Genomic DNA, 27,966 nt, shown 5'->3' with positions numbered 1-27,966 from the left:
GTAACCTTCACTCTCTTTCACAAAAATTCGCTCACCGCTTCACACATCTCAACCTCTCGCACAACCGAAAAGAAGAAGTCCATCATTCATTTTTGTGTATTCTTAATTTGTTTTTAATATATGTTTTATACCTATTGGAAAAGTAATAAGAATGTAAGGATAGATCAAGATTGTTTGGAAGACCGAGAATGGGGATCATATTCAAAGTACTGAGAATGAGTCGGATTGCGAATAGCAATTTGTTAAGATTGTTTTATTTTGTTAATTTAATTTTGTTAATTTTACATATGGTTCATTTATTATTAGTTCCGTCGCAAATTTGTTAGTTTTTAAAAATAAATTTTTTTTCATAAAAATTGTAAATTTCATTTTCTGTGAATAATAATTACCTATATATACAGGGTGAGTCGCCAAACGTTAGCACCTCAAATATCTTTTTTGTTTCTAAAAATACGTAAAATATGGTAAGGACAAAGTTGAATGGTACAATGGGGCTGACACGATGCAAAAAAAATTTTGTTTTTATGTCATTTTTTTTGGAGATATCAAGGTCACCTTGACTTTTTTAAATGGAACCACCCTTTTTTAAACACCTACAATGATAGTCCCTTTCATTAGGAATTCAGTGACTATAATTAGTCCAAGGTCATTCAAGGTCAAGGACAGAAAAAACGTATAAAACTAAAATATGGAAGCAGAATACCTGTATTTTATAAATGTTCGAAATGATAGCCGTCTGCGTCGATACATTGTTGTAGACGAGCTCTGAAGGAATGTTGAACTCTGATAAGTGTATCCGACGTGATATTCGTACATGCTGTGATGATACGCTGACGCATATCTTCAACTGTTGTTGGAGCATCCGAGTACACGGTCTCTTTTAGCAGACCCCATAAAAAGAAATCCAGTGGATTTAAATCAGGCGAACGTGCTGGCCATGAAACTGTTCCGCCTCGTCCAATCCATCGGTTTGGATATCGAGAATCCAACGTTTCTCTTGCTACTCGTGCATAATGAGCAGGACAACCGTCATGTTGGTACCACATATCGTAGCGATTTTGTAAAGGGACATCTTCTAACAAAATTGGCAGATCTTCTTGCAAAAATTGAGCGTATTTCTGTCCCGTCATCATTCCGTTAACGAAATATGGTCCAATTACTTTGTCGTTCAAAATACCACACCACACGTTTACACTCCATTGTCTTTGATGATCAATTTCTCGCAGCCAGTGCGGATTATCCACAGACCAATACTATTAGAGAGGGTTCGAGAGGCTCGGAACAAAGGCACAGCGTGTCCTCTGCTACCAGAACCCCAGGGGTTCGCTGCCCAATGCTAGAGCCGGCCGGCTAGCCGGCTAGCATTCTCGACGAGAATGTTCGCAGGCTAGTCGGCCGGCTCGTAGCGTGGCAGTACGAAGACAGAATGAACATGCTGTATTTATTTAAAAAACTATCAACCAGAACTTTTCTGAGTTCCTCGTGGTAATAGATCTTGTTAAGGAATTTGAACGTTGTAACAAACGAAATAACAATTTATTACCACGTTAACGAAAAAGAAAGAATATCATCTGACAATCTGTGCGGTGAAACAATTCGTCATTATTTATTTCAAAAGCTGTTAACTAGAACATTTCAGAGTCCCTCGTGGTAATAGATGGGGAATACTTTGTTAAGGAATTTGAGCGTTATTAGGAAAAAGCTACCAGAATAATTAATAATACGGTACTCCCTTTCGGAGCTATAGGTTCGAGCTACCATTTGTTGGGTTTGAGGGGAACATCTGTCGTATTTTAAATAGGCAGGTAATTTTTCTTGTGAATCAAAAACACATGTTGAATGTGAAAAATTATTAGATCTCGAGATATTTTCAAAAAATGTCATACATTTTCTTGTATTTAGTGAAATACAGCTACACTTTTTCAAAATTTTAGTTTTCGTACTCGAGTTACGATACGTGACTTGCTACTGAATTATGAAATGCTCACTCGTACAAATCGGTTTCTGTTATGATAACAATGTCGAAAGGGTGTTTACCTTTACAACATAGTTATGAAGTGTTTGAGTATCTTCTTCAATAAAGACATTTTTTGAAAATATCTCGAGATCTAATAATTTTTTTGCCATGGTACCCTAATCATTTTTTACATAGAATGAAAGGAAGAATCTATTCTATTTAAAGAAATGATGCAATTGTTAATTGCACATGCACTGCAGCACCTAAAAAAAATTTAAAGGCCTACAGATGTAGTGCTCTTCGAACCATTTATCTTTCTCCTTTATCATTTTTTCGTAAATGCAATAATAACGGAGTTATGACTTGAAACAATTGCGTGGACCGCCCTGTATAAGGATGTGCGATGCTGTTTCACTAAGTGCCAGGAACGTTTCCTATTTCCATGGTGTTGTAAAGGAGAGGTACGGATAGATTACCTAAAGAGCTGTGGAGCCCCTAAAAACATTTTTTTTTGTGCCACGCACAGCAGGGAACTGTCAACGCGCTCTCGAAAGGCCATCTGGAAAGGGTCGAGAGGCCAGAGAAGAAATTCGGTCCCAAAGTCTGACACGGTTGCCGCTAGTAAACGCTAGGGCCAAAACCAGGGTTATAATTTTGAGCCGGCCGGCCGGGCCGGTGAGATGTGCATCGACCTTAACACAGTGCTCGTCGGTGGTCGGGCTAGTCTGGCGGGCGCACCTCTTCACCCCCCCCCCCCCCATGAACGTAACTCCGACCAATCTTCTCTCGACTCCGCTCATTGCACAATATCCGAGTACATACCAATACGGCGGCGCCCTTACCTGTCAAAAACACTTGAAATCAGCCATCTTTAAACATGCATAACTTTTGAACCAGTGAATTCCTAATGTTGAAACTTAGATTTTGGCATTTTCTCGTAAAAATCGAGGTTATATAAAAAAAGTCCAAAATTTGTGGTCTCCGAAGGTGAATTTTAGCCCAGTTAAAGATTGAGACTTTAACTTGTTTTTTAATTCTTTTGGTATGAGCGGCGGATATATCCGGCATCCATCTCATGACTTCTGTGTACGAGCGCCGGATATAGTGACACTGGTTAGAAAAAACATTGTTTTATTAACCACAGTTCTTATTTAACGCTTAGGAAAATCTTCACACAAAAGAGGACTGACCACGCGCTATGTGTGCATTTTCGGAACGCCGGCGCGGCGCACAGTGGTGCCAAGGCGGCAAAAAATCCATTTTATAAATTTTCGATTTTTATAAAAAAAAATTATTTTGTATAGCCTAATAGTGTATAACCATGAAATAATCGTGCCATCCGCGCGATTCATTCTCGGAAATTCCGAAAGTTGATATTTAAACTTAAATTGCTGCGAAAGCATCTCGAAGTATCTCATGAAATTTTGCACAAAGTTAGTGGTCGGTTCCCTCTTTTTTCTAAAATCCTACATTTTTGTTTAAAGGCATAAACAAATAAGACTGTACATTGACTGTACGAAATAAATAGGATTAGATAAATATTTTATTAAATACACCAATGAGTACTGTTGATTACTTTTTCCAAATCCGATACTCGTTTTCTACACAACTGTTCGCATTGAGGTTCCCTTTCTAATATTACTTCCCCACAACATGTCACATATTATTTACTTTTTTAAATTGCAAGTGTAAGGACAGGAATATACTATAAATGAAATTGTTTAAATATTTAAATATTAGTTATTTTTGAGCGCGTAACATTTAGTTCAGACAATATTGATTGACGCAATAGTATGCAGGTATGTAATGAATATTCATTGTGATTATAAAAACATAGCGAAATAGCAATATGTTCCACTACTTACATGTATCATGTACATACTTACGTGTATCATGCAATTAGGCCAAGTAAGATACACATACCGTGTTACGAGGAAATTTTGATCGCATTATGAATTTGGCTAACGAACTATTATAAATCATTATCCTCTATTATAGTTAGATAAAAATTCCATTGACCTATATTTATTTTACTACACTATGAAAGTTGCTCGTATGACAAGTTGTACTGTACATACTCGTAAAACAATCGTCTCAAACGAGAAGTATGATATGCTAAAAATTATTGTTACTAATATTATCAAACTTATCATTTAAATTGTTAAATTTGCAGTTTCCATGTTATAAAAAATGTATTTTGCAATTCTGAATACTTTTTAGAATTTTGGTTTAGGCATTATATATGAACTACACACTCCTGCAAAAGTTCTTCAATGTCCAGATTGAATGAAATTTTCTTCATTTCAAAAAAGTTTGGGTTAAGTAGCCGACGTAGACGACGAATGAAGCATAGTTTAATATAGGTGCCACACGTGTTTTACTGCAATCATCCAAATGGATAATACCTACACATATGTATAACATTTTTTTCCTACAAATATTGTTTAATTTTTTTTCCCTTAGATTCTGGACACTACGAACTCCATAACCTACTGCGTTCGGCTACCGTTAAGTACTCGTTCTAGTAATGTTTAAAATAAAGCCACTACGAAACACGAAAACGTACCTAATCAAGCTTCGATCAAAAAATTCATGTGCGCTAACCAAGTTAAAAATACTTGGTCGCCCTAGGTTCGTTCGATCGAAACGTGAGCCGCATCGCGTTATCATGTCAATCATTTGTTGCGACGCACTGTAAAATTTGTCAAAGAAATCTCGAGATCTGTTTCTTCTTCACCCGTCTTCTATTCGCCAAAACTTTCCTCGCCGACGTTACAGAAGATTTGGCACGAAGCCAAAACTGTGGCTAGATCTCGTGTTCCCTAATACTTCTTGCTATTCGTTCTACTGTCTCCTTCGCTCTCTCTGTTTCACTTAGAATAACTCGAAGGTGACCGTCGTCTTCTTGAAGAAACGTAACCGACCCGAGTATCGGCTGACCCAAGAAGAGCTAGTCGCTCCGGGACTCCCTCTCGATACGGGCGTTGTCGTTCGACGTTACGTAATTAAAGGCTCGCGGCAAGTCATATCCGATGATCCGATCGGCACGGTCTACTCGAAAACGAGAACCAATTTGAGATATGTCGGCAGTTGAGGTGCGCGAACAGACCGGCGAGAAATCATCTCTCAAATCGCGGTGAGCGCGTCGATATTGACGACGACGTCGTGCCAAGAGAAACGAAACATATCCAGTGGTCTCAACATACGCACATCGTCGTCGTTACCGTTACCATCGCCGTCGCCGTCGCCGCCAGCGTCACATCGGGTCGAATTCGAAACTGAGAATCGAAATTGAAAACTAAACCGAAACCATTGGTATACGTGTGACCAGTGTATAACGCATAACGTTACGCTTCCCATTCGCTTTAATATTTGTTCAAACGAAGGTATTACACATTCTATTCTAGTATACATTATTCCTGACGAACAAAGACGAAATATCCACTATGAGACACGAATCGCAACGAACAACACAACTGTGCGCCGGGATGTATGTACAAGTAACCAAGAACGGTTGTTGCACATTGAATTCGTTAACATTTCGCTGTCTTTTTCCGCAGTATCGTCATTGAAACGTCATCGAGGTTAGGTCGATTTCGGATATTGAACGACCGAGAAGATTAGGAAGATTAAAAAGAAGATATAATATAATAGTAATACAATATGCCGTCAGTACCAGTAACGTATTCGGCGACTAACGAAGTCTCGCAGAGCTCGCAAGAATCGGCTCCGAACAATTTGTTACACGACGGCTACGGTCTCGAGGCAACGGCCGGTCATTTGTCCAGAGCCGCCGTAACAAGCAATCTGCTGAAAAGGCCGCCGCTTCCACCATACACCCTAAAGAGACCAGTCAGCAGACTACAGCTGCCCGATTCGAATTCGACGAGAAGTCCCTCACCTTGTAGCCTTTCATCCAACAGCCTGTTATCTTACCGTTCGAAGTCGTTGTCCACCGTGTCAGGAAGGCCTCGTTCGGTCGGGAGATTAGACTCCCTCGCGCGTTTCTCAACACCCCCGAGAAGAGTATATCCATTTGAGAACGTTCTTCCAAACACAACAGAGGATGCGTCGATTAAAGAACAAGATCCGGTCGTGTTCGACGCAAGTCTGAATTTTGTACTTGGTTGCGATACGCAGAGGGTCAGGCAGTCTTTCAGGCCCACCGCCTCCCACCTCGAACCAGCAACCGCCTCTTCCTATTTATCTGCAAAGATCTCGCAATTTCTGAAAAGAACCGATCACATAATGGACGAGTGGAGAAGTTTGGGGCATAAGAACGAAGCTGATAACGTTCTGTCCTCGCCACGATCGGCCGACCTACCTAGGGGGTTGATAGGTAGAAGCCAAAGCGCTACCAACATTATGATACGTGGATTTCAATATTATACTAGACCGGACATCATTGCAAAACGTTCTTCTTCCAGACAATCTTTGTCGCGTGCTTCAGAAGACAGAACTATTTCGGATAGTATCGGTCAAGAGGTACAGAATCTTATTATTTATTATATATATATGTTACTGTTGAAGCATATAATTCCGGCATGGTTTTGTTACAATCTGTAATAGTTATAACTCATTTAGTTGCATGTATATATAAAATCCAACCCAAATATAATTCAAACCTAAACGTAACCCAAAGTTAACCTAAAACAGTTTGTATTATACTCAGTCAGTGTACGATGTCTCTGCCGCACGAAGCGGTGTCCGTCATCAAGAACTCCCATGGATTTGCAAGTAAAATTTTTTGTGAATATCTTGTAACCTAAAGCCGACCGCCAAAAACTTTAAAGGAAAATGTTCTTCAGAATGATGACCTTGGCAACATATCTAAAGCTCATTGAAATCGAAGAGGAGATGACACACATCGGCAAGTTTTGTAGAACTAAAGTTTTTTGCGAATATCTCGTAAACTAAAGTCGACCGACTAAAACTTTACACCGATATGTAGTTTAGAAAATAATCGACAAGTTCACCCTCTTCAGTCGCTTCCAATATTATTAATAATGCGTATCCGAAATGGACGTGTTCTACATTATCTATACTTGCGCAAGTAGTCATGTTATTCATTACGCTGGTTTTCTGAAACTAAACATTAATCGAAAACTTCGGAAAATGGAGGAATATTATTGTATAAACATGGTGTCAATAATGGATACGTAGGTACCTACAGCGTACATTCGCTGATTGCTGACTGCTGATTACTGGACTGCGGATCTTCGCGCAAAGCAAATACACGAATTGCAAAAAGTTGGAGTGAAATAGAAATTTATTTTCCTCCCTATTATGTTTAGTAGGTTAACAATAATGCAATAGTATGTTTAAATTCTCCGAATGTTTTTGCTATATTAAATTACATCTACCCATTTTTGTCATAAATGCATAAATTCCACAGTCTACTAATTACAATTTATGTACGCTCATTTCTCATTTCTTGCATAATCAAAATAGAGCAAGGAACGATACATAAAAATTCATTGTGTCCACCTTTTCTCGAAATCCGTCACAAAATTGATACAAAACACGGTATGCTTGTGAAGAATCATTGATGATTTTTATGGATGATAAATAATATGGAAAGTATAGTAGTATTTGGCTGGACATTATTTTGTTACCAAACAATTTTTTAATCTCACCCCCAGAATTGTGATTTGTGTTCGGGAAATGGTCGGGGAAAAATTTGGGGTCGACTGGATCATGGGAACCCGAGGTGCATTAAATTTGAAAATTTTGAATTTTTTAAGTCTTGACAAAAATATACGTTATGATATATCGTTAAGTTTGTCTTTTTTCTATTTAAGGATACGTACATAGCATAAACAATTGTTAATTGTTAATTGTTTCTGAACAGCTGTTTTCAATACGTGTAACCACCGCTCAGCCATAATTTATGAGATATTCGCGAAAAACTGCAGCTACTACTACATTGAATTTTGCCTATAGGTGCATGTCAACTGCTCATCAACTGCTCATCAACTGTTTCTATAGATATATCACGACGATCGTGAAACGATCTATATACCGTGTTAACTTTTTACAATAAATGATGATGAAGATTTGGTTTCTTAAATATAAAACATTACAGGCTTAATTTTAACTTTACTAAAAATTACAGATTTTTATACTTTTTAGTAGTTTACGACCAAAGGCTATAGCCGGTTTTGGGGGTCAAATGTGTGTGTGGGGGGGGGGGGGGGTCTGGAAGGGATTTTATTCCAATTTGTGCCATTCGATAGCCTACCAAAAAAGATACCTTTCAGCCAAGTTTTAGCCCTATAGCTCATATGTAAGGGTAGCTATAGAGGAAAAACGAAAATCCAGTTTTTGGCCCATTTTCCCCATTTAATGACAATTAAAAATTCTGAAAAAGATTTCTTTTGAATAAAGTAGTGCAATAAAATTCCCCGCAAATACACTTTATTTGGCACAAAAGTAGACATTTTCAGAACTAAGAAAAAATTACTTTGTTTACACTAAAGTGAACTACCATACACTGAAATTTAACGTTAGATACACTACTGCCTTGCATGTGTGTTATCATTCGAAAATCCACGAACGGGGTACTGCTACTGTCATTTTTGAAGAAACAGCGAGAACTTATTCAAGGTCCTAATAACTTAGTTTTTCACGGAAAAACGCCGAAAAAAGTGGTTTTTATTTTTTTCTACTATGACGCACCAATCGCAGGAATTTGAAAAAAATTGAGCATAATACTTAGGACAATATCTTATTACTAAATTAATTCTGTTGTTGTCACTCTTAGATTTCCATATGAAATCTGCATTTTTTCGATTTTTTTCGTGTTTTTCGATTTTTACAGCCAGAGTTTGCAACGGAAAAATCTGAAAACGACTCAGAGTATGTGGTTTGGTGTCCGAAATGTGTCAGATTTTTTTCAGAATTTTTAATTGTCATTAAATGGGGAAAATGGGCCAAAAACTGGATTTTCGTTTTTCCTCTATAACTACCCTTACATATGAGCTATAGGGCTAAAACTTGGCTGAAAGGTATCTTTTTTGGTAGGCTATCGAATGGCACAAATTGGAATAAAATCCCTTCCAGAGCACATTTGACCCCCAAAACCGGCTATAGGCTTTCATGAAACATGAAACATCATGATTGCGTTAGGTTTGGATTACATTTGGATTAGTTTTCGAGTTAGGTTTGAGTTAGTTTTGGGTTAGGTTTTGGGTTAGATTTTGGGGTAGATTTTGGGGTAAACTTCTCGAAACACCTCTTCCTCACGGATTTTGATGAAATTGTAATATGTTGTCAAGGTCATCATTCTGAACAACTGTTTTCTGTATATGTAACCGCCGCAACTGTCTCTTTTAGTTTCCAAGATATCCGCAAAAACTGTCAGAGTCACTATCACGAAATCTGCCTATTTTGAATGACCGAATTTTGTTCTTTAGTCTTCGCCCCTCCCCCTGCCCCACCTCCCCGAAAAATCTAACACAAACTCACTCCTCATTTAAATTTGAATCGGAAAATGGTTAAAACTCGAGTTACTTTGTTGTTTTTTGATTTTATTAAACTAAATTTCAGAGTGAGTTTGCGTTAGTTTTTTCGGGAGTGGGGTGCAGGGGGAGGGGCTCCGACCCGACCCGTTCTAAAGAAGTAATTCGGTTATTCAAAATAGTCAACAATCGCAGTAGATAATCTGACGGTTTTTTGTGAATATCTCGGAAACCAAAAGAGACCGCCGTGCCGCCGGTTACTTCTATAGGGAACAGGTGTTCCGAATGATGACATTGACAACATATTTCAATTTCATCAAAATCCGTGAGGAAGAGACATTTGATTGATTATTCATCACCTTTTGTTATAAAAAGTTCACGCGGTGTATGTATCTGCAAAAAAAGTTGATACAACGAACGTCACGGACGTGCACATATAGGCAAAATTCAATGTAGTAGAAGCTGCAGTTTTTCGCGAATATTTCAGAAACTAATGCTGAGCGGCGGTTACATGTATAGGAAAAAGTTGTTCAGAATGTTGAGTTTTACAACATATTTAAACTTTATCAAAATCGGTGAGGTGGAACTTTTCATGCACAATTTTACCTTCACTTCCTTATACCGGACATTTCACCTAACTTGACCACCTTAAATATATCGCTTATTTTGTATGATAGAAAAAATGTCAGGGGGAGAAAATATTCTGTTCGAAGGCGCCAATACGGTGATGAGGCCGAATTTGTTCCACAAGGTCATTTTTTTCGAGATTTCAAGGTCATCGTATGTTTTTTAAATGGGACTGCATATTTTCACTACAACCGTCTTATAGCTTATAAAAAAACGAACCCAACAAGATGCAATATGTTGACATTCACGTGATCTTTAGCGAGGAAATTATAAAATGTTTGTCAGTAACTTCAGTACGCGTTCGGGGATGATAAATGAGGGAATTTCTATTTCATTGAAACAGTGTGCTGTGTAATTGTCCCTAATGCTTGCAAACAGACATTCGTATTCTCCTTTCATCGGTTGAAGTATGTTTACAAGCATTATTATCAAAGCCATAATCTTAGCAGAAGATTATCTGTAAGGGGAGAGGTTCTCCACCCCCACAAGGGCATGGAGAAAGTTTCCTCCCCGAAAACAACTGCATCCGGGGACGTTACTCTTAAGGATGCTGTAACGGTCGGGCCAAGATTCTGGCAATCGTCACTTACATGACCTCAACCCGACCTCCTACGGTACACACGTGGGAAGGATGGAATTTCCGCGTCCGAAAATTCCAAGGTTTCCACGCACCATGGTGGCTACAAGTATAACTTTTCTTCAATTAGATCAAATGACCTGACTGTTTTGAGCAATTAGAAGAATTGGTTATCCAAATGATGTGCGAAAATGATTTTGAAAAAATTGCAGTTGGTAAGAATTACATGAGAAAATAAATATGACACTTTTAGAACTTTTTTATTTGAGACTGTAATGAAAATTTGAAATATGCGTTTTTTAAATCTATGTTAGTTATACAGCTGCTGAAAATTTCATCGGAAGCGATTAATATATACACGATCTACAAATAGTTAAAAGTGGTGAAAAGCGTAGTTTTTTATTTAGATTTTTGGTCAGTTTCTGCTTAAAATCCACAGATGAAATTTTCAGTATGTGTATGACTAACACAGACCTACAAAACGCATATTTAAAATTTTCAATAAAGGTTCAAATAAAAAGTTTTGGAAAGTGCCGTTTTTATTTGCTCTCATAATTCCTAGCAATTGCAACTTTTTAAATAATCCTTTTTTGCACGTCATTCGGTAAATCAATTCTTCTAATTGCTCAAAAAAAGTCAGGTCGTTTAGTCCAATTTAAAAAAATGTTATACTGTTTTAAAGGGCATTCGAACACTTTCGTGAGTCAGTGTATGTCAAGATTAAAAAAATTCGAAATTTTCAAATTTGATGTACTTCGGGTCCCCATGATCCAATCGACCGCAAATTTGTTCCGGATTATTTTCCCAACACGCGTCACAATTCTTGGGGGGGGGGGGGGGGATTAAAAGAATCTTGCAATGTAATTTTCGTCAAGTATAGCTAAGGTCCACCCTAATACGTATATATGTATTCATGCACATACACATGCACATATACAACATGTATGCGTGTAGTTTTGAGCATTTACGATCTTCGTAATAGGCTCATACACCAATTCGTATTTGTATATATAATACAAAATACATATGTTGGAATTAAATATTTAGTACAATTTACGATAGCAACAATGATCGAGATTATATTGTACCACTTTATATCGTAATATTAAATCTTACAATTATATCTTCTTTTCACGAAAAGTATGAGGAAGATAATAAGATTTTTTAAAGAACTTTGAAGCAAACGTATTCATACAAATAAGCAAACAACTTAAAACGTTGTCAGATTGGTGAGAATAAAGCTGTCGATCGCGATTTGTGAAATATGTATATGTATAGTTCTTTCGTCGCAGGGGTTTTAAAACTACCATTTGCCTATCTATTTTCCCTCGAGCTACGTTCTCGGAAATCATCTCAGATTAGTCAATGAGAAATATATACAAACATGTATGTATGTACAGTAATGTACACGAACCAATATACCGCATACAAGAAATATTTTGGTTGCATTTGGAAAGTAAAGTCGTACGAGTCTGAATTCGTATCTGACGTGATCATTATCAAAATAATAAATAAATTGTCATAATTTCTAAAATCAAGTTTTCTTTCAGTTAAGCGAAATGTCCGCCGAATTCGCAGAAGAACATTCGACGTCTACGTTGGCAGCAGAAAGAATCAATGCAGAAACGTCCGAACGCCTGCGACTCGAGAAAGAACTGCAGGACGTTACCGAAACAAATAAAAATCTGCAACAAACGACCGAACGTTTGGAAATGGAACTTTTGTATGCAAGAGCTGCTGATTTAAATGGCGTTGTATCCGATGTGGAGGACGGCGAAGACGGTGGCGTTTACAAACAGAGATATGAGCACGCTGTCAGAGAACTTGAGTTCACTAAAAGAAAAATGGCCCAACAACACGAAGACGATCTTGAACAATTGGTGGGACTTAAGAAACAATTGGAGAAAAAGGTATGTGCGATCAAATTAATCTTCTGCTTTATCGTACGATAAAGTTAATCCTTCTGAATAATAGATTCTCCGTTTCAGTTTAATAAAGAATTAAAGTAGGGTAGAGAAATGCAACTTGACTTTCTTCTGCCGCACTCGAAACAGAGTAAAACAATGAAAAATTGCTGAAATTTTCAAATACTTGTGTTTGTGTCTACATACATTGAAGAGTTATAATGTTAATATTAGCACGCATCGAAGGACTCGATAGTCCACTTACAATTAATTCCTTTACAGAGTCGCCTTTGGAGTTTATCTTTAATTTCACTGTTATGAGTTGACTAAACATACACATTAAAAGTTTTAATACCGGTATATTATTATACAGGTGTATATTAACAGGTTGGCATTTCACACATTTCATTCACGCATTTCACACAAGTTTTACCTACTTCATTCTGTTACCAGAAGACGCCCTCGCCGTTCCCACACCGTAGCCATATCCTTCAGGACAAAGTCCCAATTCTTTTGCCAACGTAATATGTATCGAATTGTTTACAATTAGGGTTGGTATTTCCAACTCTCTGTACCTCCCCCCCCCCCCTCTCTCTGTCTCATCTCTCGCATAAACCTCTCTGTCCCGACCGATACCTGGATGATCCAGAGCGCTCATCCGCCACCTCCTGACGATAGTTATGTTTAGTCTCAAGTACCTCTACTCAACACCTCGTGTAGGCCAAGACTCTGTCATACATCTTTCGTAGGCTAAGAATCAACTTGGCGATCAGCTGCTCGATTTTACTTAAAATATGTTGGCACTAACATATTAATAACAATTATTAGCTACTTGATACGGAAGTTTTCACCTTAAATAATAAACTAGTCAATTTTTACCCCCTCGGCATTAAACGTGTCCCAACGGCCATCATAGAAATATCTATTGTGTATCAAATAAACCAATCCCCCTGTCCTATTCAATTCAAGAAACAATTCAATAGATAACTATTACAATTTCGAAGATATTTAATAATTAGTAGCACTTTATTTGAGCCACCCTGTATGTCTCAGTAAGAGCGCTTTTGAGTAGCGAAGTCTTGTCTTCCTTGCCATCCCGGAGATTGGAATGATTGTCTGGATTGATTGAAATAATTATCTTGGAATGATTGAATCCTTCAGTATCTGCGATATTATTTTCATTCGATGCACTTGTGAATAGATTATATTTTCTCAGGCCTGGCCCTAGCCAGACTCGCACAAAGGTCAGTGTAGGATTTTTCATTATTTTTTTACGAGACTTTCACCAATATATTTGTGGAATTTTTCTGATTAAAATGACACCAAACACGATACAATTCGGATCATACTTACACTAAGTTTACGTTAATATAATTGTAATGGGAAGTAACTTTTATCTCCGTTACACAAGTAAATATCATCGGAATTATATCATATTTGGTATCATTTTCATTAGAAAAATGCCAAGAATATGTTGGTGAAAATCCTATAAAAAATAATGACAAATAAATTAGCTTTGTTATTGGATTAGTAGTGGTCTCCTGGTCTCACACCGATATAGCCGACCCGTGTATGTTTACACTCCTCGGCGACAGCGGCTCTCGAGCTTGTGGCCCTTCACGAGATATACCCCGTGGTAGTGGGTATAATTCTGCGATCCTTATCGTAGAGGCCTCGACCACCTATATCTCGAATTCACTGTATTGGAATACTAGCTATTCTGGCAGTTTATATTATAACAAGCTTAGAATGCAGTTGCAGAGTACACAGCTAGCATTGTACATTCAATTATTTTTTAATTGTCGTATATTTTAAAGGAAACGCCAAAATGTATCTCGAGCGCAAAGGATTAATAATATTTGAAAAGATTTCAGATAAATCATGTTCACGCACATATAAAAATACAACTATGCATTATACATAATATAAAGACATCACGTAAGTTTCATAGAAGTTACCTAACTCTATGCTGTTTACGATTTAATTCTATAGTTAACCGATGCTTACGAAGAAGTTGAAGAACAACGTCAGGTTGTCGGACAATGGAAACGGCGTGTACAAAAGTTGAACGGTGAAATGCATGACGTGAGACTTCTACTAGAAGAACAGACAGCCAGGAATAACCTCCTTGAAAAAAAACAACGCAAGTATGTAATTTTTTCAGATATCTTCACTCTAATTTCTATGTTCCTTATTTTTCATTAGTGATTAGTTTGTTCATTGTTATTATTATTATTAATCTCATCGTAATTGTTATTATCACTATTATACGTATTATTATTGATATTAATATCGACGGCATCGCTAATTGGTATTACCATGTACCCTAGTAGCACTTATGGTTGGCGATCGGTGGCCAACAGTTGGGACTTAGTTGGGATATGGTTAGTGGTTTTGCCTACAAATCCCCAACGTAGGGCCTATGATGAAAAATTATATCAATTTGCCAAAGAATATCCAACGTTGGGCCTACACTTATTATAGTCGGTTAATTAACGTGAAATTTACGATGATAATACTACATTGGCCCAACGAAAATCTGCCAACATTTAAATATCGTCTTACAGGCGTTAGAAACGTTGCTACAACTGAAAACTTGTTAATTATTATATTCCAAATTGATTTTTTTGTTTTATTATTTATGGAGATATACTCTCAATTTGTTACTGTTGCACAATAGTTGACCCATTAAAGCTTTATTGTATGCTGCAGCCTTGGAATTTATTTATTTCTTTACTTTTTTCATTCTTCAAGGGGAAGGCACGAGTAGTGCTCATGTAGTATAACGAAACCCTTTTGGGTTTCTTCAGAATGGACCTTCGTTTTTTAGATATTTTGATATAAAATTTTTGATGTACCTAGTAACCCATATCATAGCATCTACTTTCAAGACAGCTCTGTAGGTTCGGTGGTACCATATTAGCTTACTACGCAGGCGGTCCGGGTTCATGTTCGAAGTGGGTAGGAATTTTTTTTCATGCTACTAGGGTACAGTGATAGCAATATATAGAAATAGAAACGTACGACAAATTGCCAAAAAGATTTACTGAATATGAAATGAGCAATAGCGAGCTTGGAAGTATATGTAGTTTACGGAGGATACATAAGAATCAACTAAACAGAAGTAAAAATCCTTTTCTAATTATCTGTAAAACTTTCTGTTTCGTTCATCTTTTTCATTGGCTTTTTGATTCGAAGGTTGGTTTATGTAGCAATGCGATTACATAGGTTGAACCATCTCACGCAGTATACAGTATACAGTATACAGTATACAGTATATAGTATACAGTATACACTGTGCAGTATACAGTATACACTGTGCAGTATACAGTATACATACGGTAGATATTGTAGGAGAAAACATCGTTGCTCTTTGTTAAACACAACACCGAATTTCTACAGTAGGTACAGTATTGGGAGAAGCTCTATTCTCATTTCATCCGTCGGCAACAAGTGTTTCTGGCAACCGGCCAGGTTGCTAACGTTACGCGTCCGACAACGTCAACGTTTAGTCAAACGTTCGGTGGGTGCATAAACTCCGAATGATTACTCCAAAAATAGATCTACAGCTGCCCTGAAACTAGAATCTCGTTACTAACCTCAGAAAAAACAAATATTTACTGCGCGATCCATAATTAAACACACAAGTAAACACAATCAATCGATTTATTCACAATTAAACTGCAGATGTTTAAACAAATTTATACTTCGGTGGATTGATTTGATTTATGTAAACAGAAATTATATTATTGCATTACATTACATTATGTTACGTTACATTACATCACATTACCATTTAATATTTGTAATAATATGTAGTTATTACTGCATCACTATATATGAAATTGCCGATTTATTAGCATTACAAAGAGTTCTATTAAACATTTAGAGAAGTCTATGCATGCCCTTACAGTTCAATGAAATAAGCATTTTTTACCATTATTTTCCCATCTATTATTACGACCTTGAATGTCCTACGTAATAACACAGTAACCATGTCCGTTGTACATTTTGGTTCAATCCTCAAGTGAATTATAACTGACTTGTATCGCTGTGCCCGCGCCCCTAGAATTCTGAGCAATCGCGTTCTAACGTAGATAGAACACATATTGCGGATATGCATGCGCATATTACGGTATTCGTTGTCTCATGTATGTATAATGTGAGATATACTTTGTTTAATTCCCTTAACAAATTGCCCCCGGGAAACGCCAATTGACGTCTTCTGCCTTCCAAACGCTGATGCGGGTCCTCTACGTTTCCTTCTATAAGCCTCTATAGTCCTTTTATAAGTTTCCTTCTATAAGTGTAAATCTTTTGAAACAATCCCATAAAAAGAAACATGAATAGAATTATTTTTCAATTTTTTAATAAATTTTTAAGATGTTTCGATCAACATAGTCTCCGTACACTTTTGAATGTACTCTTGAATTTACTCTTCTATTTGCAATAACTCGTGGGAATTAGAAGCATATTTATACGATAGCGCACGTATATGTAACTAGCGGTGACTCTTCTGACACAAGAAATAATATCGTCTGTATGTACAACAGAATACATATCAGTGATGGGCATTATCTAAATACAAAATTATTTAAATAAGTTTTAGACAAAATATACTGTATCTTTTGCGTATTATTCGAAGACGGATGGAGCGCGAGAATTTATCTGTAACTTTTATCCCTCAAGAGCTTGGTTTAGAGAGTTTATTCGTCTGTCTCTCCGAGAGGTTTCTCGATATCTTCAATTCTTATTCGACAGTCGATTACAGCGCCATCATGTATCTTACGGTTGTATCTTTCGGAACTTGATCGCATAGTTTATCCGTCAGATTTTATTGGAAGGAGTTCATTCGTAAGCTTGTGGATTATTCGAATCCAAATGTCGCGCGAGATTTGCCCGTTATTCGAAGCTCAATGTTGCCATATTATTTATTCGACGCTTTTGTCCGTCACGAGTTATTCGGAAAGAATAAAATCAGATGTATCTTTATCCGTTAATTTTATTTGGCTTCGAATAACTGACATCTTGATCCGACGTTGCCAGGTGGTCGTACGTACATACAGTAACTCCCATTAATATTCGGACACTTTTAACCTTTGTAATATTGGACCATACGACTTGCATTTTTATAAAAAAAAAATACAACAATTAGTTTACTACATGATGTGAAAAAAATTTTGAAAAGATTGCAATTGAAAATACTAAAAATTTTATTTTACAACTTTTTAATGTAGGCCTATATTGAAAATTTAAAAAATGTGTTTTGTGCCAACTGTCTTTTGTGCATTGTAAAAATTTCGTGGAAATCTGTTGATGCGGAAAAAACGACAAGCATTGAAAGATGTAAGAATCTTCAGATTTACTACAATTAGAGGCCGAAAATCTTGAAAAACTGCACTTTTTATCATCTTCAAACGTTGGTAGCACATTGCAACCAGAGTTGGGTAAATTTTATTTTAAATGATACATAAAAAAAAAATACAAAATACATTAATAATTAATTATTTGAAAATAATAATTAAATTTTTCATTTAATTAAAAATCATTTTAATAATTCTACAAATAATTTATTTATTATTTCTTATTTGCAAATAAAGTGTTATTTTTTATTTGAATTTTAGGGGAAGATAAATAATAAATAATTTGGCATAGTGGTCAACGAATTCCGAATTTATAGAGTAGGGGGACTGGGTTCGTTTACATCAACGAACATTCGCGTCAACAAAAACACAAGAAGAACTGAATGAAGAACTACAGAAATCAATCATTATTATTTAAACAATTGTTGGAACAAATAAATTTTTATTATTTAAACAATTTTCGACACGTTTTGCAATGAGTAAAAGTCTTAACAATAAATGGAAATGTTATATGATTTCTATAAACATTATAAATACAGATAACTAGAATACATGTGGAAGAAATTTATTCAGATTTCTTTATTAGTTTCCGCGAATATAATCATTTCGAAAATGAATCAAACAAAATTGATGTCCTTAGGAAATTATGGGGTAACACTTATGTGACCGCCCCATTTTGAACCCCAATTTTGGAATTTTTTGGGGAAAGGAAAAAGTAATTAAAAATTTATTTAGTGGTCATTATTACACAAGTCTTGAAGTATATAATAAATTTTGGAGCTTTTACAATTCACCAAATGTTTCATTTCGAATTTTTCTATTTTTTAAAATTTTAATATTTCTTATTTTCGAATGCTGTCACATTTCAAACATTTATATAATATAACAGATTGTTATATTTTCGAAGGTTCCATTTTGTTACATTTTAAATAAACTTGTTTAACTTTCAAAAATAAGAAATTTCTAGCAGCTACAACATCCTCGAGCTCCATAGTTTTTAAACCGTTCATTTGTACATACTATGACCTGACAACATCGGATCCAGATCTCAGTTATTCAAAGCCAAATAAAAATAACGGATAAAGATATATATATCCCTTTAAGAGATATATATCCCTTTCGAATACCTCGTCACGAATAAAAGCGTCAAATAAATCATCTTGCAACATCGAGCTTCGAAAAACTTATAAAGGTTAAGATGAACTCGTTCAATTGAAATCTCACAGATAAACCTGCGTAGCCAAATTCTGACGGACGCGACCGTAAGATACATGGTGGCGCTGCCTTCGACTGTCGAATAATGGTCAAAGATAAGTAGGGATGGCGTGAACTGCTACTTTTGGATCACTCGTGATTCGATCGCGTTCGTTCTCAATCACGCTCATTTTTCACAGTGATTCATGATTTTTCTGATCGCTTCTAATTGGCGCAGAGCATAACTGTTCTTTGCGCAAATCACAGAGGCATAACCTGTATGTTCTATATTAACGACATCAAAACAAAATTGCGAGTTACATCAGTTACATCGTATAAAGTAAAGGAATAACGAGGAATAATGAATAAATTAATGATTACAATTACAAATTAACTTTCTTGATTAAATTTATTCATATTTATTTATTCTGATTAAAATTACAATTTTGTTTTTTTTTTAATGGAATGTCCCATTTGTTATACCATAGATCGATAGAGTATCAAGATCTGAGTATAAAAGCCTTCATATGTCCTAAACCTAATAGTTAACGGGATATTATCCAAAGAAGAAAGAAAATTATTTCGATAATATCTCGTTAACTATTAGATTTAGGACATATGGAGGTCAATACAGTTTTACACAGAATTCCATAGTCTATCGATTCATGATACAGACAGTAGGTCTTTCCATTAAAAAAAATCAAGGTGACCTTGAAATCTCCCCTATGCCTCCACCCACGCAGAGAATGTTTGTGTCACAATATGTCCCCCTCTATACCGTGTAAGTTTTCTATATAAAATTTTTTCATATTATTACAAATAACGGTAATATTCAAAGTGGACATAGTTATTGCCCCACCCTGTATATATACTTGTTAAACTCAACACGTAGAAACAGCGAGAACGCAGATGCTACGATGCGTCTCGAATAAGAGTTCGAACAGGAGAGAGGGAGCATTTCTCATCGCTCACGAAGTTGGCCGGAAAACGGCGAGTGCGCAGGCACGGCACCCCACCAACGGTCGGGGGTACAGCCGAGCCCACACACTCCCCCCCTAGTGCAACGCATGATTAATACAAATATGGGGGCAATATACACATAGAAAAATAACGATGCAAAATATGCATTTACAAATTACATCTTTAAAATTCTTAAGGACCATCACAACAAGATGTTGGCGCATGACGCGGTTACAGCCAGCGTCTCACTACATTCACGATTTAATTGACACCGTTTTTCGCGAATAAGTTTTTAAATTGGCGGGGGCCAGACCGCTCGTAGTAGGGTCGCTATCGACCCATCAAGTGCTGGGTTGACCAGATAAGCTGGTTTCAGCAACTCGATGGATACATTTTTCGACGTGTCATTTACGTCAATTTGAAATACCCAATCAGAAGGACGGGAAAGAACTCTGTGAGGTCCCGAGTATGGTCTCTCCAGAGCCTTTTTGGCCATGTCTCACATGAAGACATGCGAACATTGATACAGAGACTTGAAAATAAATGCGCGCTTTTTGTTGTGATGGGCTGCAGGTACAGGACGCACCTGACGCATATGCTCGCGGTGTTCCTCTGAGAATATATTCGGGTCTGGCGTGAAATCCTCCGGAAGAAAGAATTCTCCGGGAAGACGAAGTGTTCTGAAGATAAATTCTGCAGGGGACGCATTCGTGTCCGTACGGACGTGAGATCTCAGGCCAAGTAAGACCCAGGAAAGCGAGCGCGTCCAGTCATTGTCACGGTGACACATCAAGGCTGCCTTTAAAGGACGATGCCATCTTTCAATGAGCTCGTTCGAAGCCGGATGGTAAGCCGTTGTACGAATTCTCTCGCAACCGACGAGAGATAAGAGTGCAGTAAATAGACGCGACTCAAATTGTGCACCTTGATCCGTCGTTATGACTTTAGGTGCGCCATAACGCGAAATCCAAGTATCAAAAAATGCACGAGCGACGGTCTGAGCGGATGTCTTAGGAAGTGGGACAGCCTCGACCCATCTCGAAAAACGATCAATCAGTGTAAAAATTTACTGCATACCGTTCCGGATTGGAAGGGGACCAACAATGTCCAAATGAATGTGGTCGAATCAACCGTCAGAGGCAACGATTAAGTCTGGCAACACTTTCACATGCCTGGACATTTTGGACTGTTGACAGTCCACGCACTCTTTGCACCAGCGCTGAATGTCGCGATGCAAGTCAGGCCACACATATTTGTGCCTTATTAGCTTATCGGTCACTTGAGGACCAGGATGCGCAGGCAGGTGAAAAATGTTGAATACCGTGCGACGCATCTTCGCAGGAATATATGGCCGAATGGCCTCCGCCGAGATTTCGCAACTAATCGTATGATGCTCAGGGCCCCATGAAATATCTTTCAAAACAAGGGAATGAGCGGTTGACTTACAGAGTTCCACCAGTTCACCGTCCCCCTTCTGACTTTTTGCTAAGTCTTTTACATTAATTTCGCAGGGGAGTCGGAGGGACTCCACACGCGACAAGGCATCTGCGACTACATTGTCCGAGCCCTTCACATGCTCAATACGTGAAGTATACTGCGCGATGTAAGACAGCTGGCGCGGAGAGTCTTTCTCGGGGCGCTGTGAGAACGCGTACAATAGAGACTTGTGATCGGTCACAATTTTAAACTCACGCGCTTCAAGCAGATACGACAAATATTTGATCGCCTTGTAGATTGCAGTTAATTCCCTATCATATGCGCTGTAATTAAGCTGCGCAGGGGTTAACTTCTTCGAGGAGAAGACGAGGGACTCCCATGCCGGGCATTGATTCCCAAGAGGATGATTCCTCTGTTCAAGGACCGCGCCTACAACAAAATCCGAAGCATCGGTCACTAGCCTAAGCTCTGCCCCGACACGGGGGTGCACAAGAAGGGTAGCCTGAGCAAAATCGTCTTTTATTTTGCAAAAGGCACGCTCCGCCTCGCAATTCCATTTGACCTCTCTCTTATCGTTCCGAGAGGTAGACATTCAGGGGTGCCTGAGTGGCAGCAGCCTGAGGAATGTTGCGGTGATAAAAATTCACCATACCCAAGAACCTTCTGAGTTCAACTATGGTCTTGGGCTTGGGGAAGTTTAGAATTGCTTCCACCTTGGATGCCGTGGGGCGAATTACCTTGGCATTTACCAAATATTCAAGGAACTCAAGTTCCTGGACAGCGAAAACGCATTTCTCTACGTTCAAACGAAGGTGGTATTTGCGCAAACGGTCAAAAACCGTGCGCAGATGAGAGTTGTGCTCGTCCATGGAAGACGACGCCACAAGAATATCGTCTATATATAAGAAGGCGAAGTCCAAATCCCCCAGAGCTCGATTAATGTAGAGCTGGAAGGACTGACTAGCATTTCGTAGACCAAATGTCATAAACAACAATTCAAACAGCTCGAAAGGGGTTGTGATTGCAGTCTTCTGCACATCTTCCGGCGCAACCGAAATTTGGTTGATCGCCTTGTGCAAATCAAGAGAAGTGAAGACTGACTTCCCCGCAAGATTATTCGAGTAATCATGCAAGTAAGGTGTCGGATATACAGGGTGGACCACATAACTCTGAACAGCTCAATATTTCGAAAACTATGCCATCGATTTTAAAGTTCTTAGTCTTAAATTGCATGGAACTGAAGGGCCTTTCTGACTACATAAACGTGAAGTGGCCTCCCTTCCCCTTTAACGGGGGAGGGGAGGTACCTCTGTAATTTTAAATGGAACGCCCTATAAAATGTTACATATTTAGATTCTACCGGAAAAAACAAGTCAATTTTGTCTGAAACATTTTTTTGTCAGATACTTCCATGATGAGATATAACAGTTTGAAGTTTCGAGTTGTAGGTACTTGAAGCGCTCGGAAATAGCGTTATGGAATTGTACGCGCTTGAGTCCTTTGCTTATTCATGAATAAACACAAACAATAATATTTACAATTCTTGAGTTTGACTCACTTATCTATGAAAACGTTTTCAGTTTAGAGCTGTTATTCAAGCAGTAACATTGTGATTATGACTACTTTTGACACAGAAGTGAATATGTTATTAACGTTAGGTGAATGCTAAAAAAATTATCGGCGTGCAGCAGTGATGTTTTTTGAACGTTATGGGATCAAAAAATGTCATGCAACATTTCATAATTTAGAAAAGCGGCTTCGCGAGCAAGGTGAATTGTGTAAAAAAACTCGCAATAAACCTAAAGCTGTCACTAATGAAAATAATAGTGCCAGTATTCTTGCTGCAATTACATTAAATCCTCATATTAGTCAACGTACACTTGCACAAACATCACATATTAGTCGTTCATCAATTCAACGAATTTTGAAACGGCAAAAGTATCATCCATATCACATGGTTTTATCACAAGAGCTTTCGATAGCAGATTACGATCACCGCGTAAGATTTTGTGAGTGGCTGCAGGGTGTTGTGGAAAATTACTTTTTGTGCAAAATACTTTTTTCCGATGAGGCCACTTTTATGAATTCGGGGCATGTAAATAGACATAATCTGCATTATTGGGCCGTGGAAAACCCAAATTGGATGCGATGTGTTCCCTTTCAACATCGATGGTCTTTAAATGTTTGGTGTGGCCTAATAGGAGATTTTGTGATTGGACCTTATTTTTTTCAAGAAACTGTAACATCTGCAAGTTATTGTGATTTCTTAAAAAATCATTTGCCTGCGCTTTTGGAAGATGTGCCACTGCACGTTAGAAGAGAAATGTGCTTCCAACAAGACGACGCTCCTCCACATTTTGCAATCATCACCAGGCAATTTTTGAACGAAAAATTTGGGAACAAATGGATAGGTCGTGGGGGACCTCGTCAATGGCCTCCTCGATCCCCCGATCTAACACCATTAGATTTTTTCTTATGGGGATATGTAAAGGACAAAGTTATGTTTGAACCACCGACGACAAAAGAGGATATGAAACAAAGAATATGTGACGCTTGCGCTTCAGTGACTCCCGAAATGTTAAAAAATGTTAGAACAACTTTGATGTTTCGAGTAAATAAATGTTTACAAGCCCGTGGTGGACATTTTGAACATTTAATTTAAAGTACATTTTATTTCTTCACGAATAAGCAAAGGACTCAAGCGCATATAATTCCATAACGCTATTTCCGAGCGCTTCAAGTACCTACAACTCGAAACTTCAAACTGTTATATCTCATCATGGAAGTATCTGACAAAAAAATGTTTCAGACAAAATTGACTTGTTTTTTCCGGTAGAATCTAAATATGTAACATTTTATAGGGCGTTCCATTTAAAATTACAGAGGTACCTCCCCTCCCCCGTTAAAGGGGAAGGGAGGCCACTTCACGTTTATGTAGTCAGAAAGGCCCTTCAGTTCCATGCAATTTAAGACTAAGAACTTTAAAATCGATGGCATAGTTTTCGAAATATTGAGCTGTTCAGAGTTATGTGGTCCACCCTGTATATCCGGAACGGTGATGGCATTAAGCTGCCTATAGTCACCGCAGACACGCCATGAGCCATCCTTTTTCTGCACCATGTACATTGGACTGGCCCAGGGACTACTCGAGGGACGACAAATGCCGTTCTCACACCATTGTTTAAACTCTGATTTTGCAGCAGCTAGTTTGTCCGGCGCCAGACGACGCGGAAGCGAAGATACTGGAGGCCCCTTCGTCAGGATATGGTGAAAGACTTCCGACACGGAGGGTGGCATCGGGTTTGAACAGCCCGTGATTTCGGGAAACTCGGCCAAAATCGCAGAATGCGAGGATTTAAGTGCACAAGTGTGCACAGACTGCACCAGAGCAGTTTGATACCTTCCAAAGGAAGTTACATTGGTTGTCTTGTCAACCAGATAATGTCTTTTCAAATCGACTGAAATACCATAATGGTAAAGTAAATCCGCACCAATGATAGCGGTGGGAACATTGGCTATGCAAAAGTTCCAATGAATAACTCGTCTAAAGCCAAGATCCAATACACGGAATGATTCGCCAAAAGTGTCGATCCGTGAATCATTGGCAGTGAGTAACTTCAATTTAGCAAGCTTGCAGCGTATCTTTAGATCTGCCGGAAGCAGTGATATATCTGCGCCTGTGTCAATTAAAAATTTTGGACCTGAAATTCGGTCTTTAATATGGAGACGACGAGATTCCCTAACCCCATCACCCACTGTATCCGTGCGGGTGGGAGTACTCAGTTTTTTGATGCCGAGAATTCAGCAAACTTAGGGCATCCAGGTCTACAGGACGTAGGATTGTGTGGGTACCGCGCATGCGCTGGGCACAACGCACTTTTCCTGGGTGAAGAAGTAGAGGGTTGAATTGGTGGAGGTTTACTCCGGAATGGTCGCGAACGCGACGGCGAACGCGCATCAGAGCGAGCGCGGCCAGAACCTCTACTGCGCCTAGAAGGGGCGTCTAATTTCGAAATAATCGATTTTAACAGCGTTTCTATTCTATGAGGTTATTCGAAGATCTCGAGGGAACTGAAGTATCCTGAACAGCAACACTTACCCTAGGCAAATTGCCTGAAATAGCAACTAATTTGTGTGCTAATTCTGCCACTTTATCCAAATCATTAAATTCGGTGGCAACAAGGATTTCACGCTGATGCTCGGTCAGCTGCTCTAAGAAAATCTGTTTGAGCACCGAATCGGTGCATATACACGCGGCATTCAAGTCGCGTAACTACCTCAGAATTTGTGAGGGACGACAGTCTACATTGACCTGCCCTCGAAGAAGTTTTCGAAGGTTTCCTTCATCAGAGGAAGCATAGACCTTGATCAGCCTCGCTTTTGCCTTCGAAAAAATGTCAGGATAAGGGGGTTCCATCATGACAATGTCACTGATGTTGGCCATGGCGTCTTCATCTAAAGACATGGCAAGATAATAGAATTTCTCCGTTTCTGAATATACGCCTGTACGGCGCAACGACGCCTCAATCTAGTGAAACCAGAGAACGGGATTTTTCCTCGAAAAAGGAGGAATTTTTGGAATCTTCGCTACCATGGCCTGGGTCACCCCTTCGGACCCTCCCACCTGGGTAGACGCACCTGACAACGAGGCTTTAAGAGCAGCTAACTCGCGACACACCTCTGCTAGCTGCGATGCGAGTAAAGTGGACGCGTCGTTCTCGGTATCGGAACCTGACATCTTAATTGCAATATGCAACAGGACCTAACCTAACCTTACGCACGAGCGTATCACAACCTGCCTAAATTCGCGCACAAGCGCGTTACAATTTCTTGTACTAAAGAAGTTATCGCGATGGAAACGCGAAATAGCAAAGTTACTAGATGTAACTAGCTTTGAAATGCCAACAATGGAAACCGCTCCGAAAGCATTAATATAATACTAAGAATGTACGCGGATGACGCGGATTCGAAAAACGATCGCGTAGCATGCGCGAACTGTCATGCGATTACCGAACCTAACCTCAAACTGGAACACCGCGAGCACACGCGCGCGAGTCACGAAATACGAGGAACGTGTACACATGCATCCTGGTTACACGTAACCTTCACGCAGTTCAATGTTTATATTGCTTCGCACGCACACAGTCATTAGCCACCGGTGTCGATGTACAGTACGGCTGATGACACCTCCAGGGACACGCTTGCCCTGACACAGGCACGATGTCGAGGTGTTGACAACAATGTGGACCTTGACAAACAGCGACCACCTAGCAGCAAAACAGCAACGGCTTGGCAACAGGCACGATGCTGGAATTAACAACACACCTTGTCCTTGACCGCAACCAATGGCGGCTAACAGCTCGGTAACAGGCAACGGTGACGATGATCATCAACAAGGCTGACCTTGGTACCCAAAGCTGGCCGGCAACGGTGAAACAAATTTTTTTGCCATAGCACGGCAGGCTTCATGCCCAAAACTGCAAGATTTTGCCGGATGCTCTTCTGTCTCTCTTAACGTCTGGATCAGACGTATCCGGGGCGGCAGTGAAACGTTGCACACCTGTTGCTGGACCGGAATGGTCAGCCACGTGTTGTAGAATACCGAAGAACCTCTTCTGCGGCGTATTCGACCGCGAAAACGCCGGACGACGGTCCTCGTTGAGTCGTTGATCGACGGATGTCGGGATTAGCTCCTTCTAGGAATTCCTCGATGTCCGGGTGTCGTTGAAGACCTCCAAGAACAAAGCATACAGGAATCCGCTCCTCTCAGCGTGTCAATGCACGTGTTCACCGGCGTGTAGAAAAGATCGTAGTCTCCAATGCAGAACCACGAACGGTCGAAAGTCACCAACGTGTGACCATGAACCGTATGATGGACTGCTAACAGTCGGAGTCGGGGTCACCAATGTAGGATTGAAGGAGGACACCAATGTGGGATTAAATGAAATCCTGGATCACTAGTGTAGGAAATTGGAGAGTCCCACATTCCTCTCCACGTGTTCAAAAGGAAATCAAGGATGCACAATGAGAAGTTGCCTCAAGTGTCTTAATCACGTCGATGATTTAATGAAGAATAACACAATATGTAACAAGAGTAGTATAAGACCAACAATGTAGGCATCAACAGGATGCACGGAGCAAGCACGAGTATATATATACTTGTTAAACTCAACACGTAGAAACAGCGAGAACGCAGATGCCACGATGCGTCTCGAATGAGAGTTCGAACACGAGAAAGAGAGCATTTCTCATCACTCATGAAGTTGGCCGGAAAACGGCGAGTGCGAAGGCGCGGTATCCCACCAACGGTCGGGGGTAAAGCCGACCCCACAGAGAGTCGGATACAGCGCCACCATTCATTCGACGGATTTATTTGTAGATACTCGGTGACGCCGAGTATCCGTCCGATTTTAGTTGCCGAATAAATACAAAATCAGGAGGCTTATTTGAACCCAGATGTCGCGGCGAGATTTATCCGTAACTTTTA

The 27,966-nt window shown here is 38.9% G+C and overlaps 1 protein-coding gene across 4 annotated transcripts in view; it reads left to right on the top strand.

Annotated features, from left to right (window-relative positions):
• Positions 1-27,966, top strand: part of LOC143355910 (unconventional myosin-XVIIIa) — a 378,931-nt gene that overhangs the window by 286,391 nt on the left and 64,574 nt on the right. For 3 of the 4 annotated variants that reach the window (XM_076791094.1, XM_076791093.1, XM_076791095.1), the window contains 2 exons: positions 12,172-12,531; positions 14,518-14,672. In XM_076791094.1, coding sequence (XP_076647209.1) covers positions 12,172-12,531; positions 14,518-14,672 — 515 coding nt within the window. Of the gene's footprint in view, positions 1-4,900; positions 5,448-5,517; positions 6,443-12,171; positions 12,532-14,517; positions 14,673-27,966 lie in introns of those variants that run through there. The other variant, XM_076791096.1, reaches the window with a different exon arrangement.

The sequence above is a fragment of the Halictus rubicundus genome, chromosome 7 (assembly GCF_050948215.1).
Source record: "Halictus rubicundus isolate RS-2024b chromosome 7, iyHalRubi1_principal, whole genome shotgun sequence".
NCBI classification, from domain to species: Eukaryota; Metazoa; Arthropoda; class Insecta; order Hymenoptera; family Halictidae; genus Halictus; species Halictus rubicundus.
The sequence above is the reverse complement of the archived record's forward strand: the minus strand, read 5'-3'. Positions and strand labels throughout refer to the sequence as shown.